General features: G+C 35.3%; 1 protein-coding gene across 1 annotated transcript in view; it reads right to left on the bottom strand.

Annotated features, from left to right (window-relative positions):
* LOC142350409 (glycine receptor subunit alpha-2-like) overlaps nt 1-21068 on the bottom strand; it is a 51730-nt gene extending 30662 nt beyond the window's left edge. The window contains exon 1 of the mRNA XM_075402256.1: nt 21063-21068. Coding sequence (XP_075258371.1) covers nt 21063-21068 — 6 coding nt within the window. The remainder of the gene's footprint in view (nt 1-21062) is intronic.
* Between the last annotated feature and the right edge of the window lie 4476 nt (nt 21069-25544).

Raw genomic sequence — 25544 nt, 5'->3', positions numbered from 1 at the left:
TTCATCAGAATGGAGAAGGTTTGCAGACGTTTCACATGTAATTAAAAAGCAATTCTTTTCGGACTTTCCGAGAGAAATCTCTGAGTCCGCATACGCAATACCAATACACAGTTTATTCACTTTAGACGCCCAGATTTCTGGTACTGTGCAAAAGCGTCCTTGACGAATATCGACTGGATTTATAACTCTCAGGCTGTCGAGTATACAAACTACATTCTCCAAGCGCTTGATTAAATATCCCTTATAAGCGAAAGAATTAAACTTGTCTATTTCAAAATGGAGTTAAAGTAATCATTTTACCTATTCAGGAAATAATCCTAATATAGAGGGAATAATCGCCTAGAACTTTTCATCCGCGCGCATGATCCGACATGTTTTGGGTAAAATGAGCGAAAAAGTGGCCTAATGTGTGTAGGTTTCTTACTACTACTAGGAGTGCCAGAGCAATTTGAGTCGCGAACGGGGGTTGCAAGGCACAGCTCAACGGCGCGCTGGGGTTCTCCTCCCCTCAGGTATTTAATCTACAGACCTTTAGCGGAAGAAATTCCAAGCCAGGGCAAATATTAGTGCATAGGCGCTATCTTCATCTTGATGTGGCTCTTTGAAGCCTTGTGACCCAAGAACCTCAATCTTCTCTATACCATCTTTCAGGACAAGCAGAGAAATTGTTGTCAGGAGAAAACATGAGGTGTTGCCATTCTTTATCGTTTTATCTCTGCAATCACAGTTGCAACACTACTCAGTTAATTTAGTTTTTGTGACAATCACAACATCTATCTTGCCTGGACCTTTGATGACTCATACATACTTTGTATGGACATAATTGACAAATGTTTGTAGTTTTTTTGTGTTAATTTTCACTAATGAAACAACTTTCACCTAAGAAAGTTTTCTCTATGACTTGTTCGTTAATAGGGAAAAAAATGATTTACAATTGATCTTTGATCACTCATATATACTTTGTATGGACGCATTTGACAATTTTTTGAAGTATTTTTTTTGTTAATTTTCTTTAATGAAACAATTTTTACCTCAGAAACTATTCTCTATGACTTGTACGTTACGAGGTAAAAAATGATGAGCAATTGATCTTTGATGACTCATATCTGCTTTATGTGAGCAGTGTTCAAACTTTGTTTGTGTTAATTTTTACTAATGAAGCAAATTTTATTTAGCAAGTTTTCTTTTCCTCTATGACCTGTACGTTAGGACGAAACAAACGATGTTCAAATGACCTTTGATAATACATATATACTTTATTTGACCCAAATTGACCCGTTTTTGGAGTAGTTTTGTTTCATTGTTTAACTAACTGACAACTTTTACTTAAAAAATCTTCTTCTATGACTTGTACGCTAAAAGGAAAAAATTGATGTACATTTCACCTTTGATGTGTCATATATCTTCTATATGTGATGCAACCTTAGCAAATGATAAAATTGTGTTTGGATTAAAACAGCTTTTTGACATTATTTTGACAAAACAGCCTTGTGACCCAAGAACCTCAATCTTCTCTATACCATCTTTCAGGACAAGCAGAGAATTTGTTGTCAGGGGAAAACATGAGCTGTTGCCATGCTTTATCGTTTTATCTCTGCAATCACAGTTGCAACACTACTCAGTTAATTTAATTTTTGTGACAATCACAACATCTATCTTGCCTGGACCTTTGATGACTCATACAAACTTTGTATGGACATAATTGACAAATGTTTGTAGTTTTTTTGTGTTAATTCTCACTAATGAAACAACTTTCACCTAAATTTTCTCTATGATTTGTACGTTAATAGGGAAAAAAATGATTTACAATTGATCTTTGATCACTCATATATACTTTGTATGGACGGATTTGACAATTTTTTAAAGTATTTTTTTTGTTAATTTTCTTTAATGAAACAATTTTTACCTCAGAAACTATTCTCTATGACTTGTACGTTACGAGGTAAAAAAAATGATGAGCAAATGATCTTTGATGACTCATATCTGCTTTATTTGAGCAGTGTTTAAGCTTTGTGTTAATTTTTACTAATGAAGCAAATTTTATTTAGCAAGTTTTCTTTTCCTCTATGACCTGTACGTTAGGACGAAACAAACGATGTTCAAATGACCTTTGATAATACATATATACTTTATTTGACCCAAATTGACCCGTTTTCGGAGTAGTTTTGTTTCAGTATTTAACTAACTGAACAACTTTTACTTAAAAAATCTTCTTCTATGGTTTGTACACTAAAAGGAAAAAATTGATGTACATTTCACCTTTGATGTGTCATATATCTTCTATATGTGATGCAACCTTAGCAAATGATAAAATTGTGTTTGGATTAAAACAGCTTTTTGACATTATCTCAGCTCCTCTTTAATCAAAACAAAGAGGAAAAAAGCTTGCTGACAATTAAGGTAAAGTAGGCTTTTTCTTTGTTCATTAATTATTTGTCACAAATTCTATTGAAGAATCACTTACTTGCTTTTATCGTGTTCAAATGTGTTGTTTTCGAGTCGGATTTGGTCAAAACGTAATACGTCTGAATTGTATAGCTTGTTGTGCAATAAATGAAAAAGGAAGTCTATTAACAAGCTCAACGAGACAACTTCGAGTTTGAGTTTGAGTTCGTGTTCTGACAATAGCCCTTAGGTAATAGTTTCATCAGAATGGAGAAGGTTTGCAGACGTTTCATATGTAATTAAAAAGCAATTATTTTCGGACTTTCCGAGAGAAATCTCTGAGTCCGCATACGCAATACCAATACACAGTTTATTCACTTTAGACGCCCAGATTTCTGGTACTGTGCAAAAGCGTCCTTGACGAATATCGACTGGATTTATAACTCTCAGGCTGTCGACTATACAAACTACATTCTCCAAGCGCTTGATTAAATATCCCTTATAAGCGAAGGAATTAAACTTGTCTATTTCAAAATGGAGTTAAAGTAATCATTTTGATCCCACATGTTTTGGGTAAAATGAGCGAAGAAGTGGCCTAATGTGTGTAGGTTTCTTACTACTACTAGGAGTGCCAGAGCAACTTGAGTCGCGAACGAGGGTTGCAAGGCACAGCTCAACGGCGCGCTGGGGTTCTCCTCCCCTCAGGTATTTAATCTACAGACCTTTAGCGGAAGAAATTCCAAGCCAGGGCAAATATTAGTGCATAGGCGCTATGTTCATCTTGATGTGGCTCTTTGAAGCCTTGTGACCCAAGAACCTCAATCTTCTCTATACCATCTTTCAGGACAAGCAGAGAAATTGTTGTCAGGAGAAAACATGAGGTGTTGCCATTCTTTATCGTTTTATCTCTGCAATCACAGTTGCAACACTACTCAGTTAATTTAATTTTTGAAAGCGTTCTTGACGAATATTGACTGGATTTATAACTCTCAGGCTGTCGAGTATACAAACTACATTCTACAAGCGCTTGATTAAAATGTCCCTTACAAACGAAGGAATTAACTTTGTCTATTTTAAAATGAAGTTAAGGTAAGTCTTTTACTTATTCAGGAAACAATTCTAATATATAGGGAATAATTGCCTAGAACTTTTCATTCGCGCCAATGATTGGAAATGTTTGGTTTCAATCAGCCGAAAGATGGCCTAGGGTGTATAGGTTTGCCACAACCTGGGAGTGCCACAACAACTTGGGTCGCGAACGGTGGTTGCAAGACACAGCTCGGTCGCGCGCTGGGGTGCACCTCACCTCAGGTATTTAATCTCCTGAGTTTTGGAGCATTAAATTCAAGCCAGGGCAAATTAGAGCATAAGTGCTCTTTTCATCTTGGGACTGGCTTTTTGAAGCGTTGTGCCCAAAGAACCTCAAACTTCTCTATGTCATCTTTCGTGAGAAGCAGAGAATGTGTTGTCTGGACAAAACAGGAGGTGTAGCCATTCTTTATCATTTTAGATCTGCAATCACAGTTTCAACACTACTCTGTGAATTTAGATGCTCTGACAATCACTACATCGCTCTTTTCTGTACGTTACATAGTATTTCTTAGTAGATTGTCTTCCCTTCATTTACTATCAGTACGCAGGGATCACAACCAGTTTTCACATCCGTTATCAACCAGCTAACCTTCGTTTCAGTTAGACCTTTTTTTCATCTTTGGAGTCATTTCCACAACCACGCTGCTCTCTTTTTTCATGGGCTGGAACTCAATGCTCTGCCTCAGCACCTCGCATTACAAGCTTTTGCCTTCACTGATGTGAATTGGAATGGCAAGGAATTCCTAACAACTAATTTGTTTTAAGTCCACGGTGGATTGATCAGAGCTCAATCCTCGGACTGTCAGCTCTGTTAAGTTCCACTTACTGAGCTAGCGGTACTGAGTACCCAGGGGACCCCACGTGGAGATTACGGAAATCGTCCGCGCCCTACGCGCCAGGCTCTTCCTCAGAAAGTTTTCAACGTAACATTCAATTTCTGAGTCCCCCACCTGGGGTACTCTTACTGACACTAATAATTGTTGAAGTAGCAGTAACAATTGGTATAATGTTTTATTTTTACAAAATTGTACGTCGCTTTTCACGTATGATTTTTGGGTTCTGGGTTTTAAAAAATTTATTCTCAACAATTAAAAATTTGTAGCTCTGCAACAGTTACAGAAACTTAATCTTAAGAGTGAGCTTTCGTTTTCATCAAGTAAATTTGAGAAGTACTCTCAAAAAACAGTCCAACAGGGAGTTAACTATTTCGTCTATTTTCGGGAACCTCATGGTTTTATTTTATCTTGTTTCACTAAAACTAAGCAGAATGAATTGTGCATTGCTTTTATATTTGATCTTTAACCGCAGATGAATAAGTAGAACATTTCTATATGTCAGGTTTTTGGCCACTTCTAGCAAAACATCGGGAGGCCAAAAAGTGGCGGGACTGGCGTGTTTCTGCTTGAATAAATCATTTATGATGTAAATGACTACTGAACAATCAAAGCTCCTGAAAGCCTAAATACAGTACTTTTATCGGAAATTGTTTTTAAGAGTCATTTATTGCTCACCATCATTGAATGTCAAAAATTTTTGTAAGATGCCTAATAATTTTGTTGAACTGCTGAACAACCATTTCTGTTGACCGACCAAAATATGTGAGTTTTATCTCAATTTACTTTGAAAGTCTTCAACTTCACATGGACTGCCTAAACATCCTTGAAAGCAACGATTGAAGACAACTTATAGCCGACTCATTCGGGAAAAAGATTGTTCAGTGTCTTTTTCAATATATCGTGGAGAAATACTATTTTGCACAAAGTTTGAAGTTCGTTGTACATAGTTGACCATTATCCAGATGAATTAGGTGTTACATGTAGCCCAACCCCGGCCTCGACTAACAGTATGCCCAAACTAAAAATTCTTCCATCAACTAAAAATAAAAAAGAGTTCATTTGGTTGCCTAATTCTAAAATTCAGTTTGTGTTTTGTACGCAAGAAGTAAACGATCAGTGTACCAAATTGAACGAGACTATCATCGATTCGCTCATCTTATTTGCTCCTAAAGTAGTTCTTGAAAAATAAACTGAAGAAGCCTCTGTTTCCGTGGTCTATTAATTACATTAAGAATCTGTCTAATAAAACAGAGCATGCAGAGAGAGCTTTTCAGTAAAATTACGAGCACATTTTTTGCAAAACATTGTAGCGGCAGCTATTAGAAAAGCAAAAATACTATTACACAAATAAAATTGAAAAATCCTTAGAAAAACCGGGAAAAAAACTCAAAATAATATATGAATTTACAGCTGGAAGAACCCAGCGCCATCGGAAATTAACATTAGCGAATTTTTTTTTAGAATGAGCGAGAAAAAGCATGTGAGTTTAACAATTTCTTCAGTAGCAGTGAAGCAAGACTGTTTTAAGTCTTTGATGCCGTTTGCGTGGTTGAAGCTAGCCCAAAGCTTTCTACATCTACATACAACTGCCATCCTTTGTTTCTAATTAAAAACAGAAAACCAATTATCAGCTTCGGCTTCGATTGATCTTCATCAGGTGTCTAATTTTCGTGGAGAAAACTTGCATCTCTGCCTGCGCATTAAGTTTCGTCTAAAGTTGATATAATAGACTAACGATTCTTTTGTGCGTCAGTACGATAGTTGATAAAGTCATATATAATAATCTTTAGACTATGTAACAAAAGTTAGAATTCGGTCTGAGCGTCAAGTCGGTTTCCGTCTGAAACATTTAACTGCGGAAGTAACCCAAAGCACAAGACTCATGCTGTATTGAAATACATCTGTTCATTTAACAAACGTGGTCCTGGATTGAACCCACTTAAGTACGATTTTGCAGTAAAGAAACAATTAGTAGCTATTGGAGACATACAATCAGAACCGTGAGAAGTCACCTTAATTATCCCCCAGGGCTCCGTCTTGAGGCCCCAGTTGTTTTTAAAATACATAAATAACCTAATTACTGCACTCTAATGAAGTTTTCCATTAGCTGACAACACTTCTCTCTTGTTTCGCCAAAACGCTAATCAATTTGAAATTAACAGGAGTGGAGCATCAGAAACAAATTGGCTCGTTAGCCACCATCCTTCTTTAAACCTAACAAAAACAGAGTTGCAGTGCTACCTAAATATAGCAACAGCTCTAATTGTTCAACAGAGACGGAGATGGAGTTCAGGAACGTAGCTTAGTGCCCAGCTGTATATATTGAAAAAAGTTTGCGTTTCAAAGACCATGTGAATGAGGTTGCAAATGAGGTAAGTAAATTGGTTTGCTCATATTTGTAAAGCAAAATAACAAAAAAAATTATTCTACTAAAATTTTACGATTTATATATTAAACCAAAGTTTCGAGAAGCTCTAATAAAATATGGTGGCTGTTAGAAAAGGACTATCGACGCTCGTATACAAATAAAAAAGAATTTCTACGCCGTACCAGTTTTCTCTTCCCATGGATGCGCGCTGAACAACTATTTGACAGAAATCGTCTTCTTCCTGTTCAAAAGCTAAACATATATGACCTGATCAAGTTTGTTTTGAAGTTTTATAGCAAATTACACTCATCGCCAGTTCTCAAAGATTTTTATAAAGTTTTACAGACTCTGTGGAGCTGTCGTGGCTTGGGTTGCGCACCTAGTCCTTGTCAATATTGCCGAGTCCAGTTGCTGCTACAGACTAATTTACATATTTTAGCGGTGAAATGTGGTGAATATTTGTAAGTTCACCGCTTACTATAGTGGTGAAATTACATAAATTCACCGCTTAGAAAAAGGTGTCAAAAATGTATGATTAAGGGGTAGTTTTAGTGGGAAGGCAAATCTAACAATTTCTCCCACACTCACCGTTAATTTCACCGCATTCTTTGCTGATCTCAAACATCTTTATCAATTTTTTCTAAGTGGTGAATTTATGTAATTTCACCGCATTCACAGCTTATCTTACATAGTTTGGACACTTTTTTCGAAGCGGTGAATTTATGTAATTTCAGCGCTACTAGGCGATAAAGTTTTTTATTCACCGCATTCACCGCCTGATTTATGTAATTTCACCGCATCCACCGCTTATCTTACAAAAATTTCCGCATTAACCGCTTATCTTATTTAATTTTGCGTTGAATGCCGGTGACACCTCGACCCGGGCATACCCATGGTGCAAAAGTTAGTAGACTGAGTATAGATAATAAGTAGTCGCTTTTTTATTTGAAAATAGAGTATACCGATTCTCTCATAGAACAGATGATTCACAGATTATAATTCTGTCTGCTGCATCCACCCGGTACAAAATAGATATATGAGATCTTGCAGGGCAAATTTTTTTTTCAAAAAAATGTGAACTCTGCAATGAGGTCGATTAGTCGTCATTGAGTAAATCTTGAGCTCTGTGTTTTTTAATTAGTTTACGATGTTTGTACAACCTCTGATGCATCCCAAACACTCAATTGGGATGATAACTGGTCTTTTGTTTTCAACATATATGGCCAAGAGGAGGAAGTAGATGTGAGTGGGTCAAATTGGAAGTAGATTGGAGGTAATGAAACGGTGCAGTGAAAACACGCTGCAGTGAAAACAAGAAATATTTTTTTTCTTACTAATCAAAACAATGACAAACCTGTCGTATTACATGCGGTTTGAAATTCTCTGCAAGACGATAGACAGTAAATGTTGACACCTTGTTGGGCCAGGCAGAAACACTTGTTCGCCCAAGCGCCACTGTAACAGGCATCTGATACTATTAAGGGATATACTGCATTTCCAAGAAAATCAGTGGCGTATTCAAAGATTTCCTTGACATCGATAAGTTGAATAGTACCGTCGGAAAAACACCAATTACCGGTTCTAATTTCAGCGTACCCGGAATAATAGACTATGGGCTGATGGCTACTGATTGTTCTGCAATCACTGGCAAATTTTCGTATCGTTTCAAGAACCTGCTCTTCTTGAATATTACGAATCTTCAGTATGTCATACGTTTCGGACCCTATTGCCCGCTGCATACGTGACAAGTTTTTGTTTGAATGGTTCTCGAAATCATGCAAATCCTGCCAGCGCTTAGAAGTTTGAATTCTGTCGGAGTTTGAGCCGGCCCGATGAGAAGTAACCACTTTCGTCTTTGAATTCTAGATGGAAACCATGTCCCTGTGTCTTTAAGTTTTATGCTATACTGTGGCTGAATAGCGGCACCTGCACTCATTATTTACGGTATTATAGTTGGTTTGGCTTAGATGACGTAGAGAAAGTAAACAGTAATGTTGTTTTCAATACTGATTTGAATATTATAAATTCAGCAATTGTGTTCAATTCAACTGAATAGACGAAGCGAAGCCGTAAACTGCTTGTTCGGTTTAGAACATAAACCACAGGTGGAAAATATGATCACAGGTGGAAACCAGCACATGATATTCTGATAAAAGAAGAACTCGTGCAAAATAGTTATCATGCTCTACCTCTTCATCAGAGGATAACCCTAGTGATGGGTGAATTTAAAACTTGCGAGTATCGTGCAAGCTGATTCAAAACTTGCAAGATTCTTGCAAGAATCTTGCAAGATATCAATGAAGGCAAAAAAATAAATCAGGGTAAAAATTTTTTAGAAAACATTTTTGAAGCAAATTATTGTTTATTGAACAAATCACAAAACCGAATTCAAAAAAAAGAAAATTTTAGCGCGGATTCAAAATCTTGCAAGAATCTTGCAAGGTTATGAATTCTGGAAAATGTATTTGTGTATTTTTGGTATCCAAAACTAACTGAAAACCAAATGAAATGACTGTTAACTTTACGGTCAACGGCTTCAATAATAAATTGGTTGTCCAATAATTGAACAGTTATAAGATTTATGGTTTCTTTTGGGCATGGAACTAACTTCTAGAGCTGTAAAAGCTCATTAGGTATCCTCGATGGTTTATTTATTTATACGTCTTTCTTTTGATGTTGTTTATCATGCCGTCTGGTTATAGAAATCATCGAAATAATTCAAACGTTCAAATAATTACAGCTAAGGGGCATTTTCCCCACAATCGGTCTGTTCTGTGCTGCTATTTTTCTTTTTTTTATTCTCAATTTTCACTCTATGAGCACTACTGCACTTTTTTGCATCCGAAACTTTGAGGTGGAACCATCAATGCAGCCTGGATTTCTCATACTAAAATCAACCTGAAGCAATGGTTAAGTGAGAGCTTCTTGAGCCATCAGGCTTATCATCCGCGTGTTTCCCGCATTTGTGGAAAAATTATGCCCATTGAATGTAGGTGCCAGATACCGAAATTATTACATTGAACATCTGTCGCTATGGCCTTCTGATGTAATGAAAAGAGAGTATTTGATAGCGAGTAAAAGAGCACTAATTAATGCAAGTTTTAATAATAGCAAAACCTGTCGGATTGGTCCCTAGTGTTATAAAAGTTTATTGTTTGCAAAAATTTGAAAATTATTTTTGTAAATGATTGGTTAAAAGTGCATAGTAATTTTTAAAAAAGATTATAAATTATCTTTAAAGATTTGTATTAAACTTGCAAAAAATTGTAAATGCCGTAAAAATCTGTAAAAATTGAATTGCAAATATTTGTAAAACCATAAATGGATTTTGCAAAGATTAGTACACACAAAAACAAACTTGCAATTCTTGGTAAAATTATAAATAGAATTTCTAAATTTTCATAAACTTGGAAATCGAATTGGCAATTATTTGTAAACAAGAAAAAACTGTTGTATTTATTTGTAAACGACAAAATTTTAAATACAAATTAAGTTTTAGCTAGTAATATCCAAATATGTCCCTAAAAAACGGCCATTTTAAGAAATTTAAGTTTTTGAACTCACTAACTTTTAAAAGCAATTGTTGCCGATCAATTGGCAACACACCAAGAAGTCATGAAAGCTGAAGTTTGACTTTTGTCTCAACTGTTATAGAAACAAAATACGCAACTGATTTAACTGAAACAAGAAACTAAAACAAAGCATTTTCTCCACAATCGGTTTTTTCTCTGCTGCCGTTTTTCCAATTCCATTCCTTTTTCTTAGTCTACTCTTTATATGAGCACTATTGCGGTTTTTTGAAGACTAAATCCTCTGAAATCTCGATGTGGACCCATCATTACAGCCCAGATTTCCCATACTGTTGTAAACATGAAGCAATGGTGAATTGAGAGCTCATTGGTCTTGTCATCGGTGTGTTTCCGGTGATTGGGGAAATCAATACCCATTAAATATGCAAGAAATCAAAGATATCAATTTGAATAATCTGGGCTTTACAATCCGGAGCCAAATTGAAAAATTATAGTTTTGGTGAAATTCTGTCGCTATGACGCGTTGCTCTAATATATTGAATAGAGATTATTTGATAGCGAGTAAAGGATCACTTATTAACGCAAATTCTATGAAACATAAAATCTGTCCTAATCTAAGGAATTTTTTTTATTTGCAATAAACTGAATAATAATTTTGGTTAAAGTTGTAAATGTTATAATAAAATGCAAGATCAATTACAAAAGGTTGTTGCACAATCAGTTAAAAACTTTGTCAATTGTTTACAGTTATTTTTTAAATCAAATTTGCAAAAAGTTGTAAATGCAAAAATTAACTTGAAAATTTTTATAAAACTGAATACAGATGTTTTATAATTTTGTAAATTGGAAATCGAACTTACAATTATTTATAAACAAGTAAAAATTGCAATTATATGTAAACGAAAAAATTTCAACTACATTTAATTTTTATCCAGGAAAATGTAAATATGTACTTGAAAACGAGGCCATTTTAAAAAAATTCCATTAACGAACTCACTAAATTTTAAGGATAATTCTAATTAATCTCTTAATTTTCACAAATGTTCTCAATGTTTCACAAATTGGAAAATGGCTGGCGTCTTGAAGAATAAAGTAGGCCACCCAAAAGTTCGTCACATCAAATGGAGAGCTTCGATGAACACGATATAATTTCAAACAAGTAAGCTCGTCTTTCGATGTAGTATATTTTCCAAACGTTTTCGATAGATCTTCTGTTTAAAGTAAGCGGTCTCATGATTCTTGATTTTTCCAAAGTTTGTGCCATTTTTGAGATATGTCAAAAAAAGACCTCATTAAGAAAAAAGCATTAAGATTACAAGTGGAAAATTAATTTTTTAGTATAAAGTGATGAAAACCAACAGGAGGTACCTTTTGTTTTACGTTAACAATTAAAGCTATTCGCTCTGCGTGCGAAGAATTCCTAAAAGGCACGTTTTTTTTGCAAAATAAAAAAAAGTTCAATTAATTGCTGCTATAATGTATTGGCTGCTCTCCTATCAAGGAAAGCTTTACACAACACATTTCATTTCAGCCACTTTAATTCTGTCCTTATATTACGTTTTTGCAGTCAACTTTTTTGAATTGTTTTATTCGCTCCAATGTAGATTAATTTGCATTACTCGATATTCAATTAGTTCCGTTAACTAATCGTTCAGTTTTGCTGAATAACAAATAGTTTCGCTTCAAATAAGCAAACAATCAAAATTTTTAAATAACCCATGGGTCGAAAAAAATTTTATTAAGTCAAATTTAGATAAAACTGTACAATCGTTAATATGATTTAAATTAACGAGCACAAAAACTAATTTTTTTTTGCTCAGGTATTGTGCTTCAAAGCTCACAGTCTGTCATCTTAATCAGACAAAAAAAGCGAGCTTCAACTGATTTCAGGTATTTTTCAATTTTCTTATACGCTGGTAATCACATGGGTTTCCATGTCAAAACCGCACCGTTGAATGACTATAGATAAAAATGTCTCCCTAATTTAAACAGCTTTCCACAACTTCACTTATTCAGTTTAAGTTTCACGTCACGGGGAAATTTGGTAACCATATAGAGGTTTTGTCTTATATTCTGCATCAACAAACAAATTGAATCTAAGCTTTTCATAAAGAATCTGATGCCAAATTGCTCAGGTTGTTTATACGTTGTTTTAGCTAAGTTGAAGTTAGTTCGATATTAAATTTTTCTCCAAGTATTTTTCACGTACTAATCTTAGTTACAAAACAAAGCTGTTCTCGGAGGTGAACAAATCAATTTGACTTCGATATAATGTAGCATTAAAAATCGCTTGTCATGCTATTCTAACTGCAAAGCATTTTCCAACCTGGCAATGATTTATTTAGATCTCAAGGCCGGCCCTGTTTTCCATTAAGAAAACATCAATTCCATTGGGTAGCACCGGATTGAACTTAACTACCGGTCTCTTGTAGACTCCTTTGTTGGTTCGAATATTTGATGATCGAACCCCACTGTCAATCATATCGATGATTTTCGTAACGCTACCCAAGCTCTAATATCCGCGCTTGTCACTTTATTCAATCAACCAAACGAGACCGCCTTCTTTAAGTGTTTCGTTCGCTGTACATCGCCACTTTTTCTATTGTTCAAAGTTGGCCATCGCTCCTTACTTACTCTATCCGATATGCGAATTGCATAAGCTTGAGTTGATTTATCTTTCAGCTTAACTTTCAATAATAAACGAATTCATCAGCATATGGGAGGTAGGGCGAAGTATCAACATTTTTTGATTTCTTGCAACTTCTAACCAACCATTCTCATGATCTCCTAAAGTCACCTGCGGCTGGTGGTTTTAATGTTAAACCAACTTTCTGTTGAATGAGATGTTCTTCGATCCCCTTTTCTCATGCGGCAGGGCACTTCGCTAATACCTGTTCAACTCCAACAAAGTTTGTCTCGTTTTTGTACTCTCTTTGCCTGTTCGTAAAATAAGTCCCATAATTTTTTTGACTTAACTATTGGTTTCGGATTTGGGTACCAAATCTAGATGCACTACTCAAACAGTTAGATATTTGATGATTCAACAAAAACATTTTTTGTTTCTTCGCTAAATCTTCACATTGAGCGGGCCAAAGTAGTCCACTCCAATATTGTGAAGGCTGCTGAAGCATCTAACCGCTCTTTGGTTAAATCAGCCATTACTAGTGTTATCGTTTATGCTCTGCTCCTTCTGCAGTAAAACACTTTTTCTTTTTCCCTGATTGATCATAGGTCGTTTTGTGAGCCCAGGGTCCACATCTATTGCTACAAAATGTTTTTTACATGTTCAGTGCCTTTTATTGGCCATTCTCTTCCTCGTTTCGCAAGAGCAGTTTAATTGCCTGATTCATTTATTGTAGCAAAATTGAGGGCCTTGAATTTGGTTCCAACCAATTTTTGCCTAAATTGCCTGCGGCACGAATGAATCCTTCTTACTCATTGAAATTCATAAACTGTAGGATTTTGCAGTGTTTTGTGTTTTCTTTTTCAAGTGTGTGTGGTTCAATCTCTTCGTCAATATAATGTGGCGGTAGTAACTTGAAAACGAGTTTATTTGGTTTTTTGTTCCTTTATCGCTGAATAAAAGTGTTGCTGGTTTGTGTTGGCTCTTTAGTTGCCGTACGTATGCCAATGTTTTCACTAGCCAGTTCAGACTACTGAATCGTTCCCACTGAAAAAAGCTCTTTTCATGTGATGCAATGATTAGATTCACTGGCTCGTGAGATGCAATTTTTGGTCGATGAATCAGGCCGGCTTGGTGAGGCATTCACTTTCTTTAGTTCCTTAATGTTGATTGCTCTCGTGTCAATGTCCCTTGGGTCGCTCATCCGGCTCTCAAATTTCCATTTCGACACACCAGTTTACCCAGTTTCTCAGCTACTCTTACAATGGCCTGGTGACGATGGAAGCTGTGACTTCACTGCAACACTGGGTTTGATTCTGACCAAAAACTACAATTATGTATTTTCATTTCTTGTTCCCAGACTTTCTGCTATTTCAAAATCAATGCCATCACTACTACTTGTATTTGCAAGAGAGGTATTGAAACAACTCTTTTCCGCACAACTCTACATTTTTCAGTAACAAATGATAAGTCAGCCGAGTATTCCATCTATTGGGAACGTAAATAGGTCACTGCACACATGTTGTCTCCAAATGCATCGGTAAACACATGAATTTTATCTGTCTTCCTTGCTGCGTTGATTTATGTCCTGTCAAATCTCGTCTGAGCTACAGTTGAAAATTGTTTTTTTTCCAAATTAAGAATTTTGTCTCTTCACTAGATTGCGCTTAGTTGTTCCAAGTTTTTCCATTTTTCGTCCACAAATATTTCAAATAACCAATTAGTCGTTAAATGTATCAACTAGTCGAAATAAAGTTAAGCTGTTTGAACACTCAAATAATTTACAGAAGTATGGAACTGTAACAAGTAGATTACAGCTTAAGGATTACGCTTTAATGCCCACTCTATGTTGTCTTAATACGAGAAAAAAGTAGAATTTCACTTGAATTTAGGTAGTTTTTTTCTAGTTCTTTTTATGCTGCTAGTCACGTAGTTTTACATGTCAAAACTGCATATCTGATCGGTTGTAGATACGGATGTCAAAATAATGTGAAGTTTTCAACAACGTCACTTTTTTTAGTGTAAACTTTATGTCAGGGCAAGTTTGTTAACCATATAGAAGTTTTTTTGATGTTCTGTATCAAATACAGGTTGATTGTCAAAGCAGTCATAGAGAATCTGGGGCAAAATTACTCAACGTCTTTTTAACTATCTTGAAGGTAGTTCAAGTTTCAGTTTTTCTCCCAGTACTTTCAATCACGTATTAATAATAGTTACTGAACAAAGACATTGACAAAAGTGATTAAGTCAATTTGACTTCGATGGAATGTACCATTGAATTTCGCTCCTCATGCTATTGTGGCTCCACTGTTCAATTTTGATTGAGATTTTTTTTACTTTGGAAGTGTGTCCTTAAAAAATAAAGTGACGTTCTTGAAAAAGCTTTGAGCGTAAATAATACTTTGCTATCCGAAGTACCATGGAAACAACTCTCAAACAATTCAATGGGTAGAGACTATCCGATGTGAGTCAGTCTGTCATCAGATACACCAATGACAATCTGAAAGCCGACACTTTTCATCTTTTTAGCCATAAACATGTTTTTTGATAACTTAATCGATTGAAAACCCACTTTAAGGTAAGATAACTATAGCAATCAATGAATGATTAGTATTTTTTTTCCAATTTACTGAGAGTAGTAATTCAATGTCTTGACAAATACTAATTTGCACAAAAATAGTCCATGGTAGGAGGGGAAACTCTCAAAATATCTCTGTCCTGTTATTTCAAGTCATTTGCAATTCATTCATTTATTAAGCACGCTATGTCAAACTATGAGCCTCTATTCGACAGACGCGTTAATATCATTCAAAGGAAATTTCGCGCAATTGTCAGATTTAAAAAAATGCTCTTGATGAGTCTCGCAAAACGATTAATCAGAATCATCAATGTAATCTAATTTTTTTATGATCCAAAAGTTTTATACATCGCTTTTGTGAGCTGAAATTGCCAAATACTTCTGACCTTATGTAAACAGTCCTGTTGGGTTTGTGAATTCTTTTTTTTTCAAATTGAGGCAAAGAATAATAATTTCTCTTCATTTTCTGACATCTCCAAAAAATTTGGTTTGAAAATACTGGTTTGCCATATTCTCGCAATTTTGCCGTCTGGCTCGTCAAAATATGGTGGCACGTTTTTGCTCTGGATTGTGGAATTTTGCTGTCTCAGACACCAAATTCTTGTACGATCTTTAAATATTGCCCACTTTTGCGCAATCTTTTGCTTTACGGTTAACTTATTTTGTCTCGGGGGGGTTTCATCATAGACAATTTTTGGCCTGAAGTACATGGTTCATTATTCTGCGACACTTTTTGATCATAGTCATATTGGTTTTAATCGCTCCAGTTTTCAAGTCATTTTTTGTTTGCATAGTCCCTCAGAATTGAAAGATGAATGTGCTCTAGCAAATGATTTCCCAATAGTTATTACTTATTCCCACAAGAATGGCTCGTTGCCATCCCTAGTAGAAAAGATCGAACAAAAACGAACAAAAATTTGTAAGAAATCTTTGATATCTTTGGTTTCATAAGCAGGAAAACTTCGGTATTGTTAGGGTTGTTTGGTTTTGTCCGTTTGCAACGTAAGAACGATTTGGTATGTCCGGGTTTAGACATAAGAAATTGTCGGTTTTTTCCATAGAAAAATTAGAATTTTCTGTATATAATGTAGTCAAACGTTATGATACGGTCTTTTTGCAGGAATTTCAAACGTTCTTCACAGAAAAAATTGATGAAAGAATGTGCAAAATCTTTGAAAATTCTAAGTTAGCTCGTTCAAAAAAGCAAATGAATGAATATAATTTTTTTTGATTTCAAAAATGTACCCGCACCGAGATCCAAGTGTAAATCAGTACTGCGCAATTGTAAACGCAAGTCTCCCAGGTAATATATTTTCTCGCTTTCTCGCTTGAAATTCGCTTCTTTCAAGCGTATTTTAACGGCGCAAAAGGAAACCTTTTAACAGTCTAGGTGGCGTAGAAAGGAGGAGAAACGTCCAGGGAGCGAGAGATCGTGGGGTCAATCCGCTTACAGAACTTTATTTTTACACTTGGCCCAAGTCTGGCCATTCTGAGATCAGACTGAACTCAAGTCTTACAAGTCAAAAAAATGAATTGAATCAGTCTATGATTTAGTAATGACAGGAATTGCATTTTTACTGGCCCAGTACTGAATTGAACTTGGACTTAGATCCGGGAAACATACTTGTTGAAAATTGATGAGAATTCTGTTGACTATTTCACAGTCCCTGAGTTTTGTCAAACTTTATGCAGTTTGCAACCAAAGTTTTTACGGTCGTTTTGGTTGCGTTATCTGCTTTTCAGACCCAGATGTTAAAAAATCCTCGTGGGTCTATAAACGATACCAAATCTCTCGTAGGTTTAAAAACGACGATACCGAATCATGCTTACGTTTGAAAACGACGATACCGAATTTTTCCTATGATTAATACCGAACAAAAACGAGATACCGACGAAAAAATCATAGGAAAATTCGTCATTTTTGGCTAGAAAAACGACGATACCGACAATTTCTTATGTTTAAAAAACAAAAATTTGTCAAATAGGGATGTTGTTTTTGTCTGATTTCATCTGATTCCGGCCATTTTGTTTTTTTTCTGACCACGAGGCTCATGATTTTACTATATCAACCAGGAATTTATCTTGTGAAAAAAAACAAAGTACACAAAACTTTGTTAAATTTCTACTAAATCCTCTAGTTAATTCTACAAGTGGATGTTGATTCTTTACATGAGCTCTTATCCCATCATATCTCACAACAGAAGGACAATATAGACAATTTACTTTAGCTGAAGTACAATTTACAAGTATACTTACTCTCATCAAAATCAGTTAGTGGTTTTACAGAATTACATTTATTACAACTTCTAGTTAAGACTTTGGTGTTAAAGTTAGAGTTAGAGTTAGAGTTAATGCTAGAGTTAGAGTTAGAGTTATAGTTAGAGTTACAGTTAATGCTAGAGTTAGAGTTATAGTTAGAGTTGGAGTTAATGCTAGAGTTAGAGTTAGAGTTAGAGTTATAGTTAATGCTAGAGTTAGAGTTAATGCTAGAGTTAGAGTTAGAGTCAGAGTTAGAGCTAGAGTTAGAGTTAGAGTTAGAGTTACAGTTAGAGTTAGAGTTAAAACTAGAGCTAGAGTTATATCCAAATTCATCTTTAAAAGAACAATCAGTTTTCATACAAATACCACTAAATGTTTTATCACCACATGCACATTTACTAATTTTATCTTCATGATATATTAAATAATGAAAAGCTAAATTAAAAGGGAGTCCACATTTTTGGTTACACTCTAAACATTTTATAACCATTTATAATTAGTCAAATTTCAATTATACCCCACATATTTAGCCAAGATTTCAATTAAATCTTTAGTAGTATCTTTAGACGCGACACACTCTGTTAAATATTTCTTACCCGTCGTATTGAGTGTATTAGTTTTATATCTTCTATCTAAAATTACTTCAAGGTCTAATTCCGTTTTATCTCTAACAAAAATTATAATTTCATCTCTAAATTCTTCATTATTTCCATATAGTCTGTTTAAATACCTTCGTCCTTCTTTATTTACAATTCCAGTCTCTTCATCTATATATTCTTCTTGTATCTTTTCGATAAACTGATTTCTCTGCTTTTCTTCCCCATATCCGAAATTAACTTATGTACTTGCTCTATTCAATATATTACTTGCAATCGCTGCCACATGTCCAGCAGTTTTTACTGTTGTAAGAGGCCTCATGTAATTATATATCATAAAACAGGTACCTAAAATTCCTATAATAGTTGATGCTATTCTAAAACCATCAGCTTTAACCATTTCTTGTGTTAAAACATCATTCTGTATTTTAATACCTTTTAATGTAAGAAGTTTATTAAAATAGAAGTGATAATTATCATGATTAATAGTATTTCTCTCTGTAGCATTTATCATGAGTGGTTTCATATAAGCTATAAATTTTTTAATCTTCACTTTCTAATTTATCTTTTAAACTAAGAGCTTTTAAGTCAAGGAAACCAACTCTCGAGTCATATGTCATAGTTCTATTCTTCTCAATAATAATCAAAGTATTCTCTCTCCTATTATATTTAATTATACCATAACGAAGTTCATCTGACATTCCATCTTTACAATTATAATAGTTACTATTTAACTCACTAATTATTTTATTGAAATTATGTTCACATTTATATATTTCATTAAAATTTTTTAAATAGATCAGCTCCATTATAAGTTGTTAAATAAATAGTATCACACTCATTCTTGCTGTATTAATTATTTGAGCTGGTTTATGACACATTACAATCATTCGAATATTATAATGTCTTTCACCTGTGAATTAATAACCTATATCCTTATTTGTTTATCACCCATATCATCAAGAACAATTACACTATCTTTGAATTTAGACTAATTTTTTGATGTGATAATATTTATATCGCATGTATTAAATCCAATATAAAACTCACCAGTCTCAGGATCTATGCAGTCTCTATCATCTTTACATACTCTGATTATATTTTTAGCTTGGTCTTGGTTTTGGTTTTGGTTTTGGTTATGATCGGTGTAACTGCTTCGCGGATCTAAGTATAACTTTAAGTTTTGTTCAATAAAATATGGTTTGCCAGTACCAGTTCCAACATAAACAATAGTATGTAATGGTGACTTTTCATATTCAAATTTAACTAGACTCCTATTTATAAATCCACCAAAGCTTTCTTCTAGTTTTGTATATTTATTTCGTTTTGAATCATATATTATATAACAAATTCCAATTAAGAAAATAAAAAATATAACTGCGCTACCTGTCTCCATTTTTATACCTATTAAAAATGCTTATCCTAACTTTTAAGGAATTCAATAATAAATTTAATATTGATAATAATGCTATGAGTGATATCAGAATAAAAGATATAGGAAAAGATATAAGAACACCAATTGAAATAGTGATGAGAGATCAAAGTCCTAAAACAATCTTTGAACCTAACTCCAACATTATTGTCAATGTACATCCAACTGATGGTACACATTGGGTTTAAGTTTTAAGAAGAGAAGGTGGTCCTGTGTATTACTTTGATAGTTTTGGTGTTGAGACCCCACCATTATTTTTAGAAGAATATGTTGATCTAGGCTCTAATGAAAGAATACAACAATATGATGAATCTTATTGTGGGGCTTATTGTTTATATATGATCTATCTTATTGATAGAAGATTTATAATTAACAATGCTTTGAATGTTCTAGTTAATCAATGTAAATATCCAGGAATATATAATGAGTGTTTTTTTAGGTTGTATTAAAGATCTACGAAGTAGCTTTGCTAATAACGATAATGTTAATGATAATGTTATTGATAATGATAATGTTAATGATAATGATAATGATAATGATAAAGATAATAATAGTGTTAAAGATAATGTTAATGATAAAGATAATGATCTACGAAGTAGCTTTACTAATAATGATAAGGATAATGATAATGTTAATGATAATGGTAATGCTAATGATAATGTTAATGATAATTATAATGATAATGTTAATGGTAAAGATAATGTTAATGATAATGATAATGTTAATGATAATGATAATGTTAATGATAATTTTATATATCTACTTGATGAAAAACATCAAAGGGGTAAACCTAACAACAAAAAATGTCTTAGTAACAATATCTCTGTAACTATAAATGAAGATCTACAATCATGGCTAAAGGATGATAATATAATTACTGAAGCTACACTCCCTGAGAACTTTAGATGTATAATATCTGGTCCTAGTGAATGCGGTAAGACATTCTTATTATAAAAACTAATTCTGGCTAGAATATACTTTGATAAGCTATACATCATTGGTCCTGTGATACCTTAGGATATTATCATTTATCAATTTATCCGACGCAGTATATTTTATACGATGTTGTAAAGTAGTTCAAATTTTTTTGCCATTGATAATTCTGTTCATATTTATTCAGTTTGCGTCTTGTGATCTGTTATTGATCTCCTTTTTGGTTTCCCACCTCGTGATCAGACATGTCTGATCACGCATTCACGTTTTGCTTACAAGCGGTTCATTTCATTTTATTTCATGCTCTTAACTTTGCTATTCGAATTCAGTATAACAATTCTCTTCTTAAATCCCGGTCCGCGAGTAAGCGATACAAACTCAAGTCAGGATTCCGCTCAGCGAATCACTATCTAAATAACTTTAAGCGTACCCGCATTGCGAATAGCTACTCTAAATAAAAAGAGTACGACATGGCGCAGTCAGCAACTAAATGAACACCTCTCGGAATCAACCCTTTCTGGGCAAACCTACACCTCACCCTCCTCTTCGCTGGGAGAAATGGAGAGTGCAATATAAATTGGCACTGTTGGCAAAAGAGAATTTTTTTCTCGATACGCTACTTGGACCCAAACCCGAGATGGTGGAACTTCCTCTTGAGCCAGTATACGAAGAAACAATAGTTGGTGCTTCCGCGCAGTCGGAGAGAGAGAAAGGAACGCGCGTAATGCTCAACAGAAGATGAACTGGCAAAACAAATGCAAACGGCTAATAGAAGTGGGTATCATGTGTGGTGACAAACCGTTGCCGTTGGCGGATCGTAAAACTGTATCTCTGCTCTACCTAAGCATCGGGATAGAAGGTCGCCGCATTCTCAATTGCAGGAACCCGCATATCATGATCGATACCCTCACTTCTGGCGATTTCTGGAATTTTGTGGAAGAGGCATTCATCCGCCCGCGCAACATAACTTTCGATTGTCATGTCTTTTTGATTACGAAACAACTTCGGGGAGAAACAGTAGAACACTGCTATGGAAAATTAAAGGAATTGGCAGAGAACTGCGTTTTTGAGAACAAGGAAGAGACCCTGATCCGCGAAGTCTTCATCACTAGTCTGATAGATCCTGAAATCCAAAAGGAGCTCCTTAAACAAACTGTCGAACCGCGTCAGGCCATAGAGCTTGCAATCAACATGGAACTCGGGATGCGAAATCAACATCAAATCCAGCAGCACAACAAGATTGTTGTTCCGGCAAACGTCAACGCGGTCCAATTCGCCAACAATTCTCGAACCCCGTACTGGCAAAATACGAACAATGTCCCAAAACAAAACAACCGTCCCACACTCCACTGCTCAAACTGCGGAGGAATTTAGCTTCCGAATCACCGTGAAAAATGTATCGCGAAAGGCAAAACTTGTAACAATTGTGGACTTCTAAACCATTTCGCGAAGGTTTGTAGAAAACAAAAGAATATGAATACAAAACCACAAAATTCAAAGAAAAATATGGTAAGCGTTGTGGAAGAAGAACCGCATCCTGAGGACTCAGTAAATTTCCTACAACCAGCTAAACTGTACGAATCGGACTACAGCAGTGGAGAAGATGACAATACGGTTGCAGTGATCGCAAATGCTCTAGAGAACGTAGAACCTCTCCATATGCCTATCAAGATCGGCAATATCAACACTACACTACTCGTGGACTCCAGGAGCGCATGCAGCATTCTCAACCGTTCACTCGCATCGGAAGTGGTACAAAAAAGCCTTCGCGCGTTCTGGATGAGCGAAAAGGTGTCTCCACAACTTCGGACCTTCTCAAATGAACCAATCCAGGTCGAGGGAAAGATACAATCACCAATAACGAGTAAGGGTTGGTCTTGTGATTCTTCGATATTCACAGTTGTTGCTCACGGAATAAAATCCCTAAGTGGCTGCGACTTGTTGAACCAACTTGGACTAGCAGTGACTCAATCTACATCTCAAAAAGGTATTCGTGACAACAACATTTCATGTCCAGAATTTCAAGAACAAATCGCAAAAACTTATCCTGAATTGATATCGCGTAATGGAAGATCGAAAAATCATATTGCAAAACCTAAGTTTCGCAAAGATTTCCAACCTAGACATCAAAAAGGTGGACGTATTCCAATTCATTTGCATGAAAAAATTAATATAGAACTTAAGAAATTATTAGACGGAAAACATATCATAAAAATTTCAAGCTGCCCTGATAAATATTTTTTATCACCAATTGTAGTCACGATAAAGAAAAATCAAACGATAGAGCTTGCACTCGATTCAAAAGTTTTAAATAAAGCCATTCACAAGAATAAATACCAGATGCCGAATATTGATACGCTAATTGAATCCATATCTCAACAAATAAGTGCTCCCGCGTCGCAAAACACAACGTACTTCTCTACGATTGATTTGAAATACGCATACAATCAGTCAAATCTAGATGCAAACACGGCTAATCACTGCAATTTTAATATCATTAGTGGTGACATGACTGGACTTTACAGATTTAAAACCGGATTTTACGGGCTCACGGATATGCCAGCAGAATTTCAAAAAGCTATGGACTACACCTTAATTGGTCTAAAGCACACATATTGTTTTTTGGACGATATCTTGATTGTTAGTAAACGATCTCTGGAAGAACATAAAAGCTATGTCATGAAATGTCTTAAACGTTTAGATGACGAAAATCGTAGGATAAATCTTCCTAAATGCCATTTTGGAAAGTTAGAAATTGATTGGCTAGGATACCATATCTCACAATTGGGTATCTCGCATCTAGAAAGTAAAACAGCTGCGATATTAACACTCGAAGCTCCAAAAACCCTAAAGAACCTCCGCTTTTTTTGGGATCAGTTCATTACATTGGGAAACTTATTCCTAATCTTGCTCAAGTTAGTCATCCCCTCCACCCATTGCTGAAAAAAGTCATCAAAATTTATCTCGACAGCGGAACATGATAACTGTTTTAATGAAAAAAAAAACTCGCATCGCGAACGCAACCGCAAATAGTCACTATAAACCGCAACTCGAAACACGCGTGAAATGTGATGCGTCACGTTCTGGTCTCGGAGCAGTCTCTGAACAATTGACAGTTGATGGGTGGAAATCAATCGCATTTATGTCTAGGTTTCTAAATTCTTGCGAAGAACGCTACAGCGTAAATGAACTTGAACTTCTGGGTGTAGTTTGGTCAATCGAATATTTTAAAATTTATTTGTACGGAAAAAATTTTACAGTAATTACGGATCATCGTGCTCTTCTATTTATCATGAAAGAAAACAGATCGAATAAATCTTACAACAGTAGATTAACCCGCTGGACCGATCATTTGCTTCGATTTAAATTCAACATTGAACATCTTCCTGGGACGAAAATGGGCTTAGTTGATTATAATTCTAGATACCCGTCTCAAAAAGCTAAAAAGTCTCAACATATGATGAGGAATTCATTGTGGCAAAATTGAAATTAGTTTCTACATCTATCAATTAATTGGAATTAAATAACACAAAACCTGCAACTCATGTACATCAATTTTTAATAAAACACAACCCCGCATTGCAAATCACACCTAAAATTGAGGCACATAATCCCGCATTACAAATCACACCTAAAATTGAAGCCAACATTAAGGTAATAAACTTAATTAGCGCACCCGCAACACGAGTATACAAACATGTTTACTACAATTCCCCCGCTCCGCGAAAGCTAGCCTCAGATACTAATTGTAATTTCAAGGTTTCAAATTATGTAGCAACCACGTCGCAAAGTCCGCTAAACATTTCTCTCGCTCAGCAAAATACCAGTAAGAGTAAACAATTATTCCAAACTCGGAATGAATTAGCCCTCGCGCAGCGCGAGCCTCAAGTTATTCAATCTAAAATCCCGCCAATTAGGAGACATCCCTCGAATACCATTAAAAGTCACCACTCAAAAAAAAAATCAGTGCTTTTTGCCTCTAGTCATTCTACAATTCAGTCGTGTACTTTCAAGCGAATAAGTTCATTCTCATCTAGATCATCATCAGAAATCAATTATATAAACAAAATCAGTAACACAATGCCTTCTAAGAAACGTATCACTCGCGTTCATTTTTAACGACACATCTTGCACGGCAAATCAACAGTCATCCAGTGAAAATGCAACTCGCTCCGCAAGTCAGCGATATAATTCACAGAGCACTTCCCGCGCCACAAATCAACGCAATGAACCCTCAAACGACACCCGCCCAGCAAGTTCCCAACCAATAACAACTCCAACATCTCCGGTCTACTCGTCAAACGCAAGTAACCCTCCCACGCCCAGCCAACATGTGCCAACATTTGAATACATCGTATCGAAGATTTTCAACAAATCATTGATTGCATTACTGACTAGCTAGGACGCAGTATTGAAGGAGGTCCGGGATCGTATTTTAACTAACAATGAAAGTAGACTCAAAGCCCTGAATGCCTACATTCATTCTTATTGGAGGGACCTCCATATACGTTCCGGGTGTGTATGCATTGATGAAAAGGTCGCCATACCAAACGTCTTGCGAGAGGCAATGACCGATGACATACGCTCCAGCCACCCGGGCACATGGGGTATGATATGTATAGCCACGCATTGCTGGTGGCCATACATGCATCGCGAGCTGATAGTTAAAGCTACTGATTGCAAGCCCTGCACGGTTATTGGTAAGAATCTTAAACCTGTTATTCCTGCTAAACAATTTAATCTTCACACATTTAATCTTCCGTGTGTTGAACCAAATCAAGAAATTCAGATTGATTTTGGCGGCCCAATTGTTGTTGAAAAGGGGAACGAAGTTTACTTCTTAGCAGCAATCGACCGTTATTCTAAATACCTTACTGCATGTATTTATGACAAAGCTAATGGACCAAAAGTT

The sequence above is a fragment of the Convolutriloba macropyga genome, chromosome 12 (genome assembly GCF_964194025.1).
Source record: "Convolutriloba macropyga chromosome 12, txConMacr16.3, whole genome shotgun sequence".
Lineage (NCBI taxonomy): Eukaryota > Metazoa > Xenacoelomorpha > Acoela > Convolutidae > Convolutriloba > Convolutriloba macropyga.
This window is presented reverse-complemented; position numbering and strand designations above follow the sequence as displayed.